This window comes from Biomphalaria glabrata, chromosome 15 (genome assembly GCF_947242115.1).
Source record: "Biomphalaria glabrata chromosome 15, xgBioGlab47.1, whole genome shotgun sequence".
In the NCBI taxonomy this organism is placed as follows: Eukaryota; Metazoa; Mollusca; class Gastropoda; family Planorbidae; genus Biomphalaria; species Biomphalaria glabrata.
The window spans coordinates 17,716,007-17,735,088 of NC_074725.1; the positions used below are offsets into that span (position 1 = coordinate 17,716,007).

The 19,082-nt window shown below is 39.0% G+C and overlaps 1 protein-coding gene across 2 annotated transcripts in view; it reads right to left on the bottom strand.

Annotated features, from left to right (window-relative positions):
- The window catches only part of LOC106070530 (hephaestin-like protein), a 45,996-nt gene extending 29,181 nt beyond the window's left edge, over nt 1-16,815 (bottom strand). The window contains exons 1-5 of one of the 2 annotated variants that reach the window (XM_056012440.1): nt 16,674-16,815; nt 14,380-14,540; nt 11,253-11,491; nt 4,580-4,792; nt 3,149-3,378 (exon numbers count right to left, since the gene is read on the bottom strand). In XM_056012440.1, the coding sequence (XP_055868415.1) occupies nt 3,149-3,378; nt 4,580-4,792; nt 11,253-11,491; nt 14,380-14,513 (816 nt within the window). In that variant the 5' untranslated portion in view covers nt 14,514-14,540; nt 16,674-16,815. Of the gene's footprint in view, nt 1-3,148; nt 3,379-4,579; nt 4,793-11,252; nt 11,492-14,379; nt 14,541-15,627; nt 15,728-16,673 lie in introns of those variants that run through there. The other variant, XM_056012441.1, reaches the window with a different exon arrangement.
- Between the last annotated feature and the right edge of the window lie 2,267 nt (nt 16,816-19,082).

Genomic DNA, 19,082 nt, shown 5'->3' on the forward strand with positions numbered 1-19,082 from the left:
AACCGTAGGCCCAAGAAACAGATGACCTTAACATCATCTGCCCCATAGACCACAAGGTCTGAGAGGGAAACACAAGTCATATTCACTAAATAAGTCATATTCACTAAACAAGTCATATTCATGTAGTAACATTCATTCTTTTGTCATATTCACAAAAGTAAGTCATATTCACTGCATACGTCACATTTACCAAATAAGTCACATTCCCAAAATAAGTCATATTCGCTAAATAAGTCATATTCACTAAATAAGCAGACTATGCTCTTTTTCATGGATAAAAATTCTCTCTCCAAAATGCCTAGAAATGATTGGCGTTGAATGTAGTGAACCCACTTTGGAAAACAAACAAACTTGAAATGAAAAAAAAAAAAAGTACACATTTCATTAGGTTTGGGGTTGTACACAACTGCACGTCTCCTGCGTTGCTGTGTCAGTTCACTAATTGCTGTGCTGTATAGTGGCTGTACTGTATTGAATCAGTAAGTGGAGGAACCAGAGGGCTCTTTAAATTGTAAGTTCTTTTAAAAGCATGTCAAAGGGCAAGCACCAAATTTTTTCATCCATTACTGTGAAGAGTGATGTCCCTTAGTGATATTTGCTAGGTAAACATCACTATATCATTGACGCTTTGATGTCACGTTGTAAGTGCGAAAAGAAATCCTGGTCTGTCCGCTCCCCCCCCCCGCCCTCTCTGTCTTTTATACACAATGTCTTTCCATCACTGTGTGTCTGTATTTATGGCAACATGATTGTATTTCTACGTCAAGTTTGAACATCTCATTATCTAGTGTCTTCATCTCAAATCTCATTATCTAGTGTCTTCATCTCAAATCTCATTATATAGTGTCTCCATCTCAAATCTCATTATATAGTGTCTTCATCTCAAATCTCATAATACAGTGTCTTCATCTCAAATCTCATTATTGTCTTCATCTCAAATCTCATTATATAGTGTCTCCATCTCAAATCTCATTATATAGTGTCTTCATCTCAAATCTCATAATACAGTGTCTTCATCTCAAATCTCATTATTGTCTTCATCTCAAATCTCATTATATAGTGTCTTCATCTCAAATCTCTTTATATAGTGTCTTCTTCTCAAATCTCATTATATAGTGTCTTCATCTCAAATCTCATTATATAGTGTCTTCATCTCAAATCTCATTATATAGTGTCTTCATCTCAAATCTCATTATATAGTGTCTTCATTTCAAATCTCATTATATAGTGTCTTCATCTCAAATCTCATTATATAGTGTCTTCATCTCAAATCTCATTATATAGTGTCTTCATCTCAAATCTCATTATATAGTGTCTTCATTTCAAATCTCATTATATAGTGTCTTCATCTCAAATCTCATTATATAGTGTCTTCATCTCAAATCTCATTATATAGTGATACTCATCTCAAATAATCTCATTATATAGTGTCTTCATCTCAAATCTCATTATATAGTGTCTACATCTCAAATCTCATTATTTAGTGTCTTCATCTCAAATCTCATTATATAGTGATACTCATCTCAAATAATCTCATTATATAGTGTCTTCATCTCAAATCTCATTATATAGTGTCTTCATCTCAAATCTCATTATATAGTGTCTTCATCTCAAATCTCATTATATAGTGTCTTCATCTCAAATCTCATTATATAGTGTCTTCATCTCAAATCTCATTATATAGTGTCTTCATCTCAAATCTCATTAAATAGTGTCTTCATCTCAAATCTCATTATATAGTGTCTTCATCTCAAATCTCATTATATAGTGTCTTCATCTCAAATCTCATTATATAGTGTCTTCATCTCAAATCTCATTAAATAGTGTCTTCATCTCAAATCTCATTATATAGTGATACTCATCTCAAATAATCTCATTATATAGTGTCTTCATCTCAAATCTCATTATATAGTGTCTTCATCTCAAATCTCATTATATAGTGTCTTCATCTCAAATCTCATTATATAGTGATACTCATCTCAAATAATCTCATTATATAGTGTCTTCATCTCAAATCTCATTATATAGTGTCTTCATCTCAAATCTCATTATATAGTGTCTTCATCTCAAATCTCATTATATAGTGTCTTCATCTCAAATCTCATTATATAGTGTCTTCATCTCAAATCTCATTAAATAGTGTCTTCATCTCAAATCTCATTATATAGTGATACTCATCTCAAATAATCTCATTATATAGTGTCTTCATCTCAAATCTCATTATATAGTGTCTGTCCGATCCGTCATAGTCATTAACTAAATAAATAACTAGCTCTAAGTCTTGAACGTATTAAAAATGGATACTGTTCAATTCATAAAAAAAAATAATACAGACTTCACTGCATCATTAACCTGTGCTAAGAATGGGATCTCTGTATTTAATAAAATGAAAAAAAGGTTTTATTTCCTTTCAATAATTCTCACAATACAAGCCATGGCAATACCAAGTAAAAGGCTCAAACAAGACACAAATATTTTTTTTAGTCAGTGTGAAATCTGATTGTGATATGGAGATGCACTCTAATTATCGAAAAAGCGTAATTGTCTGACCAAAGGATAATTTTCCGAATCAATCAATGGTGCTTGGAATATCTTGTGAAATGTGACGGTCATTAATCATTGTGCTGACCACGTGACATTCTTGAGAAGTCTGGAGTACAACAAATCAGAAGAACTTTGAATGACCTGCCTCATAGACCAAATATAACAAGACAAGAGATAGACAGAGAGAGAGAGAAAGAGAGAGAGAAAAGATAGTTGGGAGGAAAAGGCACTGGATAGGTCCAAAAGGAAAGTTCCTGGATTACAGATGTCATATACACCAGAAGTAGAAAGAATGTTGAAAGTGCATCAGCGCCTGGTGGTGCCCAACCTGTGACCGCAGCTGTCTAACAAGGATTGGCCTGTTTGTCCCGTGAGAAGTTGCCAAAGGAGCTGATCGTTCCTCGAAGCGTAAATGCGATATATATATATATATATATATAAAGAGAAATAGCTAAAGAGTGAGAGAGAGAGAGAGAGACATAGCTAAAGAGAGAGAGAGAGAGAGAAAGAGAGAGATAGAGAGAGAGAGAGAATACGTTCAAACGAATAGAGACAAAAAGAAGACTATCCAATATTCACTTTTCTTTGACTAAGGTCACTGTACCTGCAGACCCGGCAGTGTCCCATAAGCCAAACCATTCAGTGACTTCATGAGATTACTGTCAATGAATTCTTGATCATTGTCCATGTTTAACTGTCTGCACTTCTCAGGATTAGAACAAAAGCTCTTACTACTCTTGTCCAAGTACCAGCTGAGGTTCTCGTTCCAGATCATCGCCAGCACAGGAAAGTCTGCCTGGACGTCAGTCCTCTGGTTGAACTTGTTGAGGATCCCTGAAGAGAATGTTAAACGCCACACACGTATGAGCTCCTCTACAGCCATTGACACAAAATGTGGATGTTTACACTAGAGACATAAATACAAAGTTTAAATATGCTCAGTTATAATTGGGTTAGTGTATTGGGTAATTTATCCGATTACCTGAATTCTTAGAACAAGGCCCCCATAGCGATCAAAAGAATTATAGTTACAAAAAAGGCCCCCATTCCCTTCCCCCCGTCATTTATACACCACACATACCGTCAATCCTTCTAATAATTACATCAGCCAATGGACACACAGACATACTACATTTCAGTGGGTCTCTCTCAACCTCTTCTGTCTGGAAAATGCTTAAACTATTACCAGATCACTACCTCACCCTAAGGTCAATGTTAGTCAACAATCACAAAGAGGAGTGGCTCAACCAATGGCATCATGAAACACGGGCAGAGCCATGTACAAAGAAATGACCATGCCAAACAAACTGGACAGTATTAAATCCCCCCCCCCCCCGCAAAGAGCAATTTACAATCTTCCAACTAGGAACAGGACACACACCTCTGTTAAATTATTATCTGAACAAAATAAATCCCACACACCTACCCTTCTGTAGACAGTGCACACACCTACCCTTCTGTAGACAGTGCACACACCTACCCTTCTGTAGACAGTGCACACACCTTTATGAAACCGCCAACCACAATCCTCTTTGAATGACCCTCCGGTTCCCTGACATCATACGAGACATTTCATCACCATAACATTTCATCATTGCATAAAGTGCATTTTGTAAACATAAGTACATGTAGGTGTAATTAAGTCATTTAAGCAAGTTAACCCTAACCTTAACCCTAAATGATGAATTGCTATAATGATGAAATGTCTCGTATGATGAGGTGTCTGGTCACCTCCTGATCCACCTTAGACAGACCCTACTAACACTTCAGCCTAAAATAACCCAACACCCTGTACTTGTTTGAACTATTTTTCCTTGGCACGGTCTGCAAAAGATCACAGCAGCAGAATGCTGGCTAGAAGAAGTACCAGATCACTCGATTGATGACCTCTTTTTTTTTTTTTTGTTGAAATTGTGGTCAACAAAACTGTTTAAGGGTACAGCGTTTTGTGATCACTAAATACAAGAAGAGTTTGTTCCCTAAGTATTAAAAGCTATAGCCTAACAACTTGGTCTGGGGTCACATCTCTTTTTACCCTTTTTGCAGGTGAGAATCACACCGATCAAGCCGGAAGACACGTCCTTGATGGCGTTGACATGTGAGTGGTAGACCCAGGGCAAGCAGACCGGATCCTGCGAAGTCGGGGCATCAGAGTCAGTTACTTCCCAACGGTATGTGTAATTGCCTCCCGCTGGTATGCCGTCGTCAAGTTTGAACATTTGGCTTGTCCCATCCAGATAGATGGCACCTAGAGAAGTCAGGGTTATAGATACGTTATAGAAGTCAGGGTTATAGATAAGTTATAGAAGTTAGGGTTATAGATAAGTTATAGAAGTTAGGGTTATAGATAAGTTATAGAAGTTAGGGTTATAGATAAGTTATAGAAGTTAGGGTTATAGGTAAGTTATAGAAGTCAGGGTTATGGATAAGTTATAGAAGTCAGGGTTATAGATAAGTTATAGAAGTCAGGGTTATAGATAAGTTATAGAAGTCAGGGTTATAGATAAGTTATAGAAGTCAGGGTTATAGATAAGTTATAGAAGTCAGGGTTATAGATAGGTTATAGAAGTCAGGGTTATAGATAAGTTATAGAAGTCAGGGTTATGGATAAGTTATAGAAGTCAATCAAATAATTAGTCAATTATTTACAAAATTCAATAAACAATTTGAACAATTCAGTATTTCCACAATCAATAGTTCAGACAACATATGGCACGATCAATAGTGTATCGCGCGCTTGCTCGCACACACACACACATCCACATGCGCGCGTGCACACCTACCCACCCCCACCCCCCCCACACACCCACATCCCCCCCACACATATATATACATCATCTTCAGGGCTGGATATAAGTATGTGAAGGCCCCGGGGCTGGATCTTTGTGGAGGTCCTAACATTTTTTCTAAAGCTTTAAAAAAAGATCCACTTAGGAATGACATGACAATACTTATGTCTAAAATACTCAAAGCATGCTATATGTAAGAAGAAAGAAATAGTTTCTTGTCAATTTAATGTAATTTTTCTTAAAAAAAACTTTATGCGTATTTTAGTTTTAAAAAGTAGATATTTTTGAATTTGTGGAGGGTAAGGCTCTTAGTAGACGCACTGTCGTAAGCCGGAGCTGTATTTAATTGTTCCGGCTGTGACGAACCGTTTTAGCTCACTCAAGATATCACTCAGGTCTAAGCATTTAATTAATTTATTTACTCGCTATTAATCATCAATTTTATTAATTTAGCCAATCAAGCGCTAAAAACACAGCTACCACCCCTCCAATCCAACCCCACCCCTTTGGCATCGATGTCACATTTTACTATCCCCGCTTTGACACGTGTCACACTAGACTCTTGACAAGAGTACACTCCCTCCATCTATCGTGGCAAACATCCGTTGACCCCCTCCCCCCCTTCCGGGAGCGGCTGGTCACTTCAAAGTGCCCATTCAACTCAACGCCTCGGGCAACGCTGTTCGTCTAGCACTAGCCATTATCATAATATAATCTCCCTTGATGTGCCGAGCTCTGATAATCTCCCCTTCATAATCCACCTGACCACCTGGGATGATTTCCTGGACTTTCAACTCGCGCAATGTTTATCTCCCGGAAACGCCGTCACGGTCAAGCGAGGATCTCTTTGTCAAAGACGCCAGATAGTCTAGACCACCTTTGCACTTATCTCCCGCCACTCACCCCCCCCCCTTTCTATCCACGTGTATATGGACAAACTTCATCGTCCGATCTCATTCACGCTGGAGAGCCCACAGGGAGCACATCTATCTCTTGCTTGAGCTCTAGACTATTTTCATTCCCTTATTTCACTTGGATTGGTGCTTTTATCTATAGGCTACATCCGCCTGAAATCTTAGAAACCTAAAGCTGATAACAGATTTGCTGGCACCAGATCTGTAGACATCAGTCCTACTCATCCTTCAAGAGTCCAAGTAACAACGCTAGCCACAGACTCGTCACTGGCTTGACTGATTGGTAGACGCAGCTTAGCTCTGCAACCATACAAGTTGGACTGCAACCGGAGCCTGGATCCACTACGCCAGCCCACCAGCAGACAGCATCAGTACCAGCCACACCCGTCTCACCAGTGCAGCACAGGACCAAAAGCTAAGCAACCAGCCTAATGACACTCAGACCACTTGGTTCTAATATCTGATGATGATAGTCTCCTAATGTAAATACGTTAGATCCCATTCTAGCATCTGTACAGCATTTTACCTTTTAATTATCCTTTGTATAATAAACTGTACATAATTTTACATCTAAATATAGCATTTGTTGCCTGCATTATAACGCTGTGCTTGTAGTTTATATGTGCAAGTAAGGATTCTCAAACCATAAAAATCCCCTAGACACCCAAAACGGCCAATATCTTAATCCGACTTGTCACAATGGCGAGCCTCGTCCGGGATTTACCCAACTAATACTGCAAGCACAGCAGGCAACTCCCCAGTATTTTAACTATCATCATTGTTAGAGCACAATACTATAGAGTGTCATTCAGAGCTATTTTATTTTTCTAATTTTGTATTGCTGTGATTGTACTTCATTTACAGGTTCTTAAGCACCAAACAAAGGTTAATACCACCTTTCCTATAATTCTTAAGTAATTGCTTTCAGCAGCTCCGTCATCGTCTCCACCTCTTACTCTACCCTCTGCCTTTCCCCCTCACTACCCACCCCTCACCATACTAGCACCCCTCACCACCATGGCCAGTGGCACACGCTCCAAAGCGGACTCTGACTTGAAACAAAAAATAGCTGAACTCAGAGAACTCGCGGCCGTCATATATGACGATGAGGCAAAGCAGAAAGAATATGTGAGGGCAGAATTTGAGAAGGAGAGGGAAGAAAGTAGAAAGGAGAAGGAAAGGGAACATGAAATAGCTATGGAAAGAGAGAAAAGGGAAACAGAAGTAGCCATAGCCAAAGAGAAGGAAAAAAAGGAAGCTGAAGTAGCTATAGCTATAGCTAAAGAAAAGGAAATCACGGAGCGAGAAAGGGAAAAACAAATAACTGAGAGAGAAAGGATAACCGCGGAGAAAGAGAACGGAACCGCCAGTCAAGCTTCCTCCGGATCTCGCCCGGCTAGCCCTGCCTCCCAGCAAAGTTCCTCAAACGGCCTACCCCACATGCCAATGGAGCACTTCGACGACAAGACAGAAAACATCGAAGTTTATCTGGTCCGCTTCGAAGAAGTTGCGAGCTACTACGGTCTGCCAGAGGAGAAATGGTGCTTCCGGCTATCCCAATGCCTCAGAGGCAAAGCCTACGAAGTATACTCTAAACTCCCCTCCAGCCAGCGAGAAGACTATGCAGCCCTCAAACAGGCGCTACTCGTCCAATTCGAGCTGACTGCCGAGGCTTACCAAAAGAAATTCAGGACATCCCGCCTAGAGCGCCGAGAGACCTACGGTAATCTCTGCGACAGGTTGGACAAATATCTGAAGAGGTGGCACACTCTTAGCGAACTGCCAAGAACCTTGGACGGCCTAATGAGCCTCATACTCGCAGAGCAGTTGCTAGAGTGCCTGCCGAACGAAGTCAAAATCTTCGTTAAGGAGCAGCAAGCCAATACACCCGCTGACATAGCGTCAGCTGCAGACCGGTACGCGACTGCCCGCAAAGACGTTAAGGACATCAAAAGCAAGACCTCAGCCTCGGACAAACCAGAGGACCAGCCCACTTCTTCCAACAAACACGCTCCTTCTAGCCAACCCTCTCCTTTTACTAAACCTCATCACCAAAAAGCACCAATCCAACGACCAGCCACGCCTACTAGCTACGACAGACGAAGCCACCCGCCTCGACATGGCCAGACCAATAACCATCACCGTGACCGGAACAGCACGAGTGATCACAGGCCCAATCGACAGCAGCAAGCTCCACGTACTGTGTCAGCCATGACTGAGCTCCCTGAACCCTCTTTGCATAATCAGCCATCGCCTCTTGATGAGGAAGAGGAGGACTATTACGTCATATCAGCGCTGACCGTGGCCCCTGAACCCAGTGCTTGTGGCCTTACCCAACCGATACTGCCTCACCCCACCGTATCTCCTCCTGGGGTAGAGACTATTCTGATTAACGGATCTCCTGTCCAGGCACTATTCGATTCCGGATGTGAGGTGAGCTCTGTCATCTGCAAAGCACTGGTCGACCCATCGGATCTCACTGGTGGATCAGTGACGGTCCAATCTCTAGACCGTGGCATTCCTCCGAAGGTGTATCCTATCGCTCGGGTCCACGTAGAATGCCAGTATGTACATGGCACCATTGATGCAGTAGTCATGGACTCGCCAGTATACGACTTTGTCCTAGGCTCCAGGTACATACCTCTAGGAGTTGTCAATAAACCATACTTCTCTCTGCCCGTCGGTAGAACGACAAAGCAGAAAGGTCGCAGCAACCAGCCGGTTGGAAGCCCTGGTCGCCACTCTAACAAATCCTTTACTGGCTCCTCAGCCAAGCTCAAGCCGCGCCACCCTGGCACTGACACTGCCGGGAAATCACGAGGTAAGCGTAATAACTACACTCGTGAAGGTCCGTTTAACCCCTGCTCCTCAGCAATCAAACCGCTCATCCCTGGCACTGGCACTGCTAGGAAGTCACGAGGTAAGCGAAATACCTACACTCGTGAGAGTCCTTGTAACTCCCGCTCTTCAGCTATCAAACCACTCATCCCTGGCACTGATCCTGCCAGGAAGTCACAGAGGAAAGTGAACTTGCACTCTCGTGAAAGTGGGCCTCATCACGGCTCCACCCACACTTTAAGGCCACTCTTCCTGACATTGACCGTGTCTGGAAAATTAGAGGTAAGCCGATCAATCGCACTCACGAAGAAACGCCTCACTATGGCTTTAGAGATAAGCCCCGTCCAACATACGCGCATTGGGCCCTCCGCCATAACGTCCATGCCACTTACTGGTCTGCCCCAAGAAGGAGATGTACCCAGTCCTATCTACCCGGCCTATTTCCCCAGGTTTCCAGAATTGCCCCTTCCACGTGGCAATCCGCCTGCGGACAGAACATAGGTGACAGCGGACCCTTAGGACGGACACCCCTCTGGACCTTGGCAACCTCTTGAACTACTGGGAAAATTTTCTTAAATGCTACGACCTACAGTAGACGAAACTTGAGTTATACCATCGTGAACACTTTATAGATCTTTTAACAAAGACCTATCTTACGCGGGGAGGGTTGTGACGAACCGTTTTAGCTCACTCAAGATATCACTCAGGTCTAAGCATTTAATTAATTTATTTACTCGCTATTAATCATCAATTTTATTAATTTAGCCAATCAAGCGCTAAAAACACAGCTACCACCCCTCCAATCCAACCCCACCCCTTTGGCATCGATGTCACATTTTACTATCCCCTCTTTGACACGTGTCACACTAGACTCTTGACAAGAGTACACTCCCTCCATCTATCGTGGCAAACATCCGTTGACCCCCTCCCCCCCTTCCGGGAGCGGCTGGTCACTTCAAAGTGCCCATTCAACTCAACGCCTCGGGCAACGCTGTTCGTCTAGCACTAGCCATTATCATAATATAATCTCCCTTGATGTGCCGAGCTCTGATAATCTCCCCTTCATAATCCACCTGACCACCTGGGATGATTTCCTGGACTTTCAACTCGCGCAATGTTTATCTCCCGGAAACGCCGTCACGGTCAAGCGAGGATCTCTTTGTCAAAGACGCCAGATAGTCTAGACCACCTTTGCACTTATCTCCCGCCACTCACCCCCCCCCCTTTCTATCCACGTGTATATGGACAAACTTCATCGTCCGATCTCATTCACGCTGGAGAGCCCACAGGGAGCACATCTATCTCTTGCTTGAGCTCTAGACTATTTTCATTCCCTTATTTCACTTGGATTGGTGCTTTTATCTATAGGCTACATCCGCCTGAAATCTTAGAAACCTAAAGCTGATAACAGATTTGCTGGCACCAGATCTGTAGACATCAGTCCTACTCATCCTTCAAGAGTCCAAGTAACAACGCTAGCCACAGACTCGTCACTGGCTTGACTGATTGGTAGACGCAGCTTAGCTCTGCAACCATACAAGTTGGACTGCAACCGGAGCCTGGATCCACTACGCCAGCCCACCAGCAGACAGCATCAGTACCAGCCACACCCGTCTCACCAGTGCAGCACAGGACCAAAAGCTAAGCAACCAGCCTAATGACACTCAGACCACTTGGTTCTAATATCTGATGATGATAGTCTCCTAATGTAAATACGTTAGATCCCATTCTAGCATCTGTACAGCATTTTACCTTTTAATTATCCTTTGTATAATAAACTGTACATAATTTTACATCTAAATATAGCATTTGTTGCCTGCATTATAACGCTGTGCTTGTAGTTTATATGTGCAAGTAAGGATTCTCAAACCATAAAAATCCCCTAGACACCCAAAACGGCCAATATCTTAATCCGACTTGTCACACCGGCTATGCTACAAGCTTATACTTTTTAATAACTTTTTTGTCAACCGTAAAAATGCGAAAAAAAATTACCCCCCCCCCCCCAAATAAACAAACAACTTTTGACCCGTTAGAATTGAAATATCATTTGGATTTGTTTTCTCGCTTTAGTTATTGCACGTGGTCCCACCATAGCACTGCCATTCTGCTAGAGAACCACTTGCTATTTAATGTACTTAAATATGGTGTGAGGAGGATGGAATACCTTCGCTCCCTTTCTCATAAAACACTCCATGCGGATGGATAGAGAAGTTCCTCGAGGCATTGTTGAAGAAGTGGACCAGGATGACGTCGCCCACCTCTCCAGCTATGACCGGACCTAAAATTCCCGAATAATTGGGCTTAGGCACCTGCTCGGTGAATGTCTGGTCCGTGTACTGGAAGTAGGCCGCCTTGTGGTAGGCATTGCCTATCCTGTCGTCTGCTGGTTTTTCGTTCTGCTGACTTAAGTCAAAAAGGAAATGGTTTAAACGTATAAGAATGAACAAGCTGAATATAAAAATAAAATACTTAAAAACAACAACAACAACAAAGGGGAACAACTCCACATTCATAACCACACACACATAAATAAATATATAAATATCAATACTGTAGGATTTATTTCCCTTTTTCGATATCAATTCAAATAATTAATTATTAATTGTTTTTTTAAAATTGATTCATGTTTTATTAGGCACAATGAATAATTGTGTTACGTTTCAAATTAATCCGAGAATTGGTGTGGGAGAAATAACGTGTACAAAATTTGTACCAGACAGACAGACAGACGAAAAAAAACCTTTTGTAAAAAACAAAGACACTGTCGTGCTGGAGGTTTAGGTCCACCCTGGCCCACCCATTTGGAATTTGCGACTTAAAATAGAGGTAATGTAAAAAGGCGACTTCTTGGTGTTCATTTGGAAGCTTCCTAGACTCAGATAAAGTGTCCAGGATATCGCGACACTATTTGCCCACATTAGTCATTTTATTCCTATCTTTATCATGTTCGTTCCATAAACCCAGGGCCGACATCCACCCAGCGCCTCAACCTTAAAGGGGATCTCCACAGTTTCTAGAACTATAATGTTGAAGTAAGTACGTACATAAAAGAAAAGACAATGAATGGACATGAAATGAAGTTTATAACTACTCTATTTCTCTTTCTCTACAAATCTGGCATGCTTTTAGATTTAGTGATACTAGTAAGCGCGTTGACAGCGGGTAAGGCCTCCACATGAGCTACTTAACTGTTGATACACTTTTTCTCATCTTTGAAAAAAAAAAGTACAAAAAAATTAAAATATAAAAATAAAATAATAATAATAATAATAATAACAAACTCTATATTGAGTAAAATTGGCTGAATTATAGAGAATAAATCAAGTAATTAATTTTTAGTAGATGAGAGATGAACGAAAAAAAATAATTATGAGATTGAAATATTTTGGGAGGGGGGGGGGGGGTAAAGGAGTCCGTGCTGCCTTTTCAAAAGCAATTTCAATAAAAGCTCAATTCTTAATTCGTACACGATGGAAGGCCGACTTTTTAGCCACTGAACTATCCAAGTACTTATAAAAAAGTGTTACGGTCTATTGTTAGTTTTAAAATTGTAGCAAACTAGTCGACAGGAGGCGTAGAAAACGCCACTATTTTTTGCATCGCAGGCCTTTGGCCACTGCATCCTATGCTAACTATTAAATTAAATTAAAACTTGTATAACTTATAACAGATTTCCCGCGGCCTCCTGTCGATTTACCTGGAGCTCATGGAAATCTGAAATTGCAAAACATACGAAAAAGTCCTGGAACTATCCGGAAATTATTAAATTCTTTAGAAAAGTCATACAAATCTCCTGAAATATTTAGACAAAAATTGTAATTTTGGGGTGTCATTCAATATGGAAAACGCCAAACCTACGATAAAAGAAACGGCATTATGCAATACCAGTAATTGTGGAATCTAGTGAAAGAAGCTTCTCGCGCCTCAAACCAATGAAGAATTACTTGAGGTCAACAATTTTCATAGACAGATTGAAACATTTGGTAATTTTTGCTATTGGGCGTGATCTATGTAGGAAACAGAATTCTTATGATATACTGTGTGACTTAGCTACACGCAAGGCTCGCGTAGTAATTCTTTGCGTAGTAAAGAATGAATAAAATGCAAAGACGAATATATTTTCTAATACAAACTCTTAATTTTCACTTATTATCCGTATTCCTACCCAAACTGGGCCCCACGAATTTCGATTCGCATTGGGCCCACAATGGTTAAGTCCAGCCCTGCTATTTAGTGACGGGTGAATACTACTTGTTCTTCCCACCCCCTTTTTTGCCTCTAAAATTACGTGGGGAAACTATAGTCTATAATCTCTTCATTACTTGGTGTCCAAACTCTTGAGCCATGAAGAGAATTAGATATATATAGATGTTAGACGGCCGTTGACTAAATATTTAATTTCTTGACAATGTGTGAAGTGTACTCTTAAAACGATAATAATGACTTTATTAGATTTCCATAAAGACAGAAATAGACACTCAGACTCGAGCATTGAAAATATTTCGTGACCGCTTGAATAACCATCAATTGCCACGTAAGATCATTAAAAAAATGAATATATATATATATATAGTGGCCAGGTATTTTTGGTGTGAAATGTCAAGAGGCCCTATGAATTCTTGTTTGCTTTCTTCATTTTGATGTCCTCCTTCTACGTTTCTTTCTTGAATGTAAACATTTGTTGTCTTACTCATTCAAATTCGGTACATTGCAATCTGGCAAGTACACATGCACTGAAACTGTTACCGCGACGCATGACATCCACGAGGATGGGACATTAATTTCAATATCTACCAACCAATAGATAACCTTTACATGTCTCATTATCCACATAACCCTTTTGAAAACAACGCATTCTTCTTTTACATTCTTTTACATTTTACATTCCCAGCATCCGGCTTTTTGTTTACTATCAGCACCAACTAACGGTCCTTTGAAACAAAAGCTCACCTGCTGTTGAAACCTTAAAAACTCTTGATATAGATCTTTAGCATTCCAATTCAAGATTGGTTGATCAAAAACAAAAAGCCATTATTAGATTAATGAAAACCTTTGTCTGGACAGCTTTTTAAGTTTTACTCTGACACCATGTAGAATATTCGTATTACACAAATAACAAACTAGTGTTTAAGAGGGAAGACATATTAGGAACCCCATTTATTATGTAAACACAAGTGGCGTTGCACTGACGCGCTAGTGTGCAAATGTACATATACTACCAATATGTTACAGTCGGTAACAAACTCACCTTCAAGAGACATCATTAGGAATGTAGTCCGTAACCAACTCACCTTGAAGATACAGTAGGAATGTAGTCCCAGACCAACTCCTGAGATGCGATGAAATAGGTTCTGACAAGACCGTGGCAACGAGAGACGATGGCCAGCAAGACACACGCCACAAGAATGAATCTTGACCTCCCCATAGTTTTTGATGGAGCAATTCCTTAGATCTGTAGGAAACACACAAGTTATTTGCTGTTGACTTTTAAAGTGTCGTAGCCCATCCCTGTCCTCTCCCCGATTTCAAACACACTTTATCCTCATGGCTGTTAAAGCTGTCAAGCACACACCCCACCCCCATTTTAAAAAAAATTCTCTGACATCCGAGGAATGTTTTTTTTTCTTTAGTCAAGTACTGTGAAATGCAAATAGGACACAGGAGTCAAACCTTAACCTATAATAACTCGGTCGTTTGCACTAACACACATTCACCTCAATAGCCTACTCGTAATAGAAGCCGATACAGACAATAAAGGAAAACAAAAATCTTTTAGAATGCTTATAGACTTTCAATGTTCTTTAGCAAGGCTTATAAATAAAACATTTCTAAAACATAAATCTATACCAAAAAAAACCTCGTTAAAAATCAAGAACAATGTTGTTTCTGTAGAGGATTTCCCCGAGAAATTGTATACACAGTTATCACTTTACATACATTATCGATATGCAAGATCCGGCTTACTTTCTATAAGTCATGAAATACAGGAATATAAAAAAGAGAACAGCATTGGGGATAGTCAGTCCCTGCATGAAAAAACATAACAAAGCTTATCTAACGAAAGAGCTCCGCACTTACAACTATAGCTCAATAATGTGGAAGTTATTTCCCTTATCGATATCAAACAAAGTAATTAATTTCCAATGATAAATTGACTAATTGGTTATTTTTCAAATTGATTTATGTTTTGTTAGATGCAGTAAATAAATATTTTAAAGTTTCAACTTGATCCGAGAATGGGTGTAAGAAAAGTAACGAGCACAAACTTGTGACAGACAGACAGACAGAGTGAATTGATATAAGCTTTGTAATAAAAAAAGAAGAAGAGAAAGATACAAAGAGATTTTGAAACAAATAGACAAAGTAAACAATGTCAAGGTTGCCATGTAGTCTTGGTTTCGCATCATTTGTCTTCATTTCCTGATACCCAGCAAATTTCTGTAGCATTAAGTCTTGGTTTTCTTCTCTTCACCTCAGCGTACAAGCGAACGCGCAAAGAAATTTGATTCAGCTAAAATACATAGGTGATCAACACTTACCAACTATATTCTGCATACAACCAATAAGCTAGTGTTTTTTAAATGTTATCAGCCGTAGATGGAGCTCTCCCTTAACGCCTTAAGAAAGTTAATTGTGAAATCAAGTTAAAAGAAATGCACTACACAGTCCTTGTCCCTGACTCGCTTCTAAATACTAGAAATGAAAATGGGTTTCTGCATTGATACCCTGGAGATAGCCGCCTGAAAACTAGGAGATACTGACTAATCTTAAGAAGTTACCATTAGGCTCAAAGCAGTGCTAATGGCAACATTTAATCAGTGTAGAATCTCACTTTATGGCTTATAGCTCACTACTGAATAGGTCAGCTTTGATTTCATGGTCAGGTCACCAGGTCACTATGAATGACAATAGCCCCCCTCCCCTGCGCACACAGTAGCCCAAAGTCCACCTAAAAAAAATACGTTAAAAAGTAGCGGTAAAAAATGTAAAAATGTGGCCACTTTTTTTTATCCTCACTGGACCAAAAATAAAAAGTATCCCCTTCTTTCCCTTTCGCAATTTTTTTCATCAATCAATCAATCAATCAATCAATCAATCAATCAAATTAAGGACATTTATTAATCTAGCCAACTGAATGTAAATTTAAGGACATTTTACTTTAAGTAATACTATAGTATGTTAGCCAAAATACAAATTTCTTTTATTTTCAATTTTTATCTTGCTAATATAAAATGAAAATAAAAAATAAAACTTCAACACAATTCAAAACAAAAGGCTTTATTTATGTCTTTGATTAAAAAATCTAACTCACGCAAAACTTCGGCCTAAAAATGTGTTTTTGACCTACAACCGAGGTAGGTCTTGAACCAAATTTTAAACAAATGTCGGCCAACACCCAAATTTTGATGAAAAGCATATTATAGCTTATAGCATTATTTGGCTTAACAGCTTTTTTTTTTGTCTGCCTCCTAATTGGGCTAAAAAATAATCAGGCCTTCAAGCAAATTTAGTTTTAAATTTTATTTAAGCATACAAGAAAATTTGGCTAAAAATTTACATTGACTTCTCGTGACAAAGCTCTTACCAGATTCCAGATTTCTAAAAGATGAGATAAAATAAATTGTCCCATCGACTTTTTATATCAGAGTGGTTTGTTTATGTTCTCGGAAATGGCGTGATATCATAAAAAATATCTCTTTAGTTCAATATTTGCTCAGACTATTGAAACGCTCAAAGGATCCCTACATTTCAAGGGAAGCCAGGAACAAGAAAAAGAAGGACCTCATCATGTCTCAATTGTATCCTGTTCGCCGCAAGGCTTTCTGGGAAGCGTGTCCAATAAAGAGGATCATTTAACGGTTCTGTCATATTAGTAGCAAGTTTGTTCAGAAAAAAGCGAAATGACATGTTGCTGTTTAGTAGCAGACGTCAGAAATTTGAAAACTAAATTTTTCTAGAGATAAATTAGAATGGTTAACAACAACAACAACAACAAAAAAGAACAAAAAAAGAACAACAACAACACTATAACAAAGAGAGTCTGTGGGAAAAAAATAAATTTAGATGCACTCCCTTGACTCCTGCATCATCTGTTTTGTAAGCGTTGAAGGTAAAAAAGGCAGGTTTGACCATGGTCAGCAGGGATATCACAAAATGTATCAACAACTACAATCTTCCGTCCTTTCATTAAAAAAAATATGTGTACGGAGTGCAGTGGCGTAGATAGGGTGGGAGAAGGGGAGGGGTCCAAATATAAAAATCCCTCCGGGCCCCCATTTGAGGTCCCCAAAATGTCAATTTTTTTTTTACATTAAATATTAAGCCTATGCCATGTTCTGTATCATTCATGTTGTTATGTAAATTAGCGACCATGTTGCATGCATCCCACACATTAGACATCTATTTATTAAGTACATTTCATCATGTCGAATGTCAAAATGCAGGGGCCCCTAAAAAGGCCAAGTCTTGACTCTAGAAAAGGGTCCCCTGTCAAAAATGTTTGAGAACCTCTGATCTAGTTGATGGTTGACTTACGAACAAAGGGTTTGGTGAATGATCAATGGAAGAAGTACTTCCTTGTTACAAGGCTTATATTGGGTCGGCCTGTGTCTTTCTTGGATGTTTAGAAGTGTTTTGATTTTCTGCAATAAATCTTTGTATTGGTTATATATCATGACATAGATGTCTAATATGTCTGTTGAGTCCGGAGTATAACATTCACATATAGAATGTACATATATGTATATAATGCTTATAATTATGTGAATAAAAATACATTCTTAAAAAAAATAAAAAAATAAATGTATTCTGTAATTTAATCGCATCTCTTACAATATAATACTCATTAATTACTAATAGTAATACGTGTATATTTTAAATCTTTATTATGGCCAATAACTAAACCGTATGCATACATGTTCTATAAATACATCACTTTCAGAAAATAAAAAGTAGCCGTTTCAACATAACTTTGCAAGGAAGTTACGATTAATAATGATTTTTTTTTAATGAAAAAAATTATTTTTCAATGTATGTAAAAATGAAAACCATACATTTACTAAACAAGTCATGAAGGCAGCTGTACACCTCTATAGAGGATACACAAGTAACAGACAGACAGAGAGAACAAAACCAATATAGGCTATATTACAGACGTTACTTCAAAACAAAAACAAAAAGAAGATAATGACGTCCTACGTAGTTCATGACTCAATCTAGTCATGCATGTTAATCAATGACTTCAACTCTCCCCAGTCGGTTTTTTTTTCCCTACAGGGTCACATGAAAGTGATCTGAAATGTACAGAAGATCAAGAAAAAAAAAAAGCACTTCTGTGACCTTCCCGAAGGGTAACTGCAAGTAGAACAGCAGACGTCTGACGAAATGAATGAATGGACCGCAGAGATCCCGCGGAAGACAAGGTAAGAAGCCATTATTTATTACCTTCTTGACTGCCTCTAAAAACTTGACTAGGACACAGAGTGTAAACCATTCATCAAATGAGGTTTAAAAACAGATAATATTGTACTCATAAAAACAACAACAATAAATCCTTGTCCTATAAAGAGTTAAAAACTATACAATTGTTAAAGATGTTAAATGTTAAGAAAAAAAAAATCAACAAATTTGAATAGTTACAGTAGGAGTAGGGAAAGACTTTATGTTAAGATCTATTTTTTTATACCTCTATTCAAGTCAGAACTTCATGGAACCTGGACGCTGATCTAAAAAGAAAAAAAAAAGGCTCTAACCATTTTTTCCTATACATTAAACAGTTGATGTATATCGCTGAGAAAAAGAAATTACTAAGTAATAAATAAATACCTTTAATTTTGTCTAGAGAAATAGATCTATATCCAAAATATCAGTTTTGAAAGACTATTGCGTTATTCATATGACTATCGCTTTCGAGCATTTACGAATGTAAGGCATTATTGATTCAAGAGTTTAATAAATGTTCGCGAAAATTTAGAGCATTGTCTTCTAAGTCTAG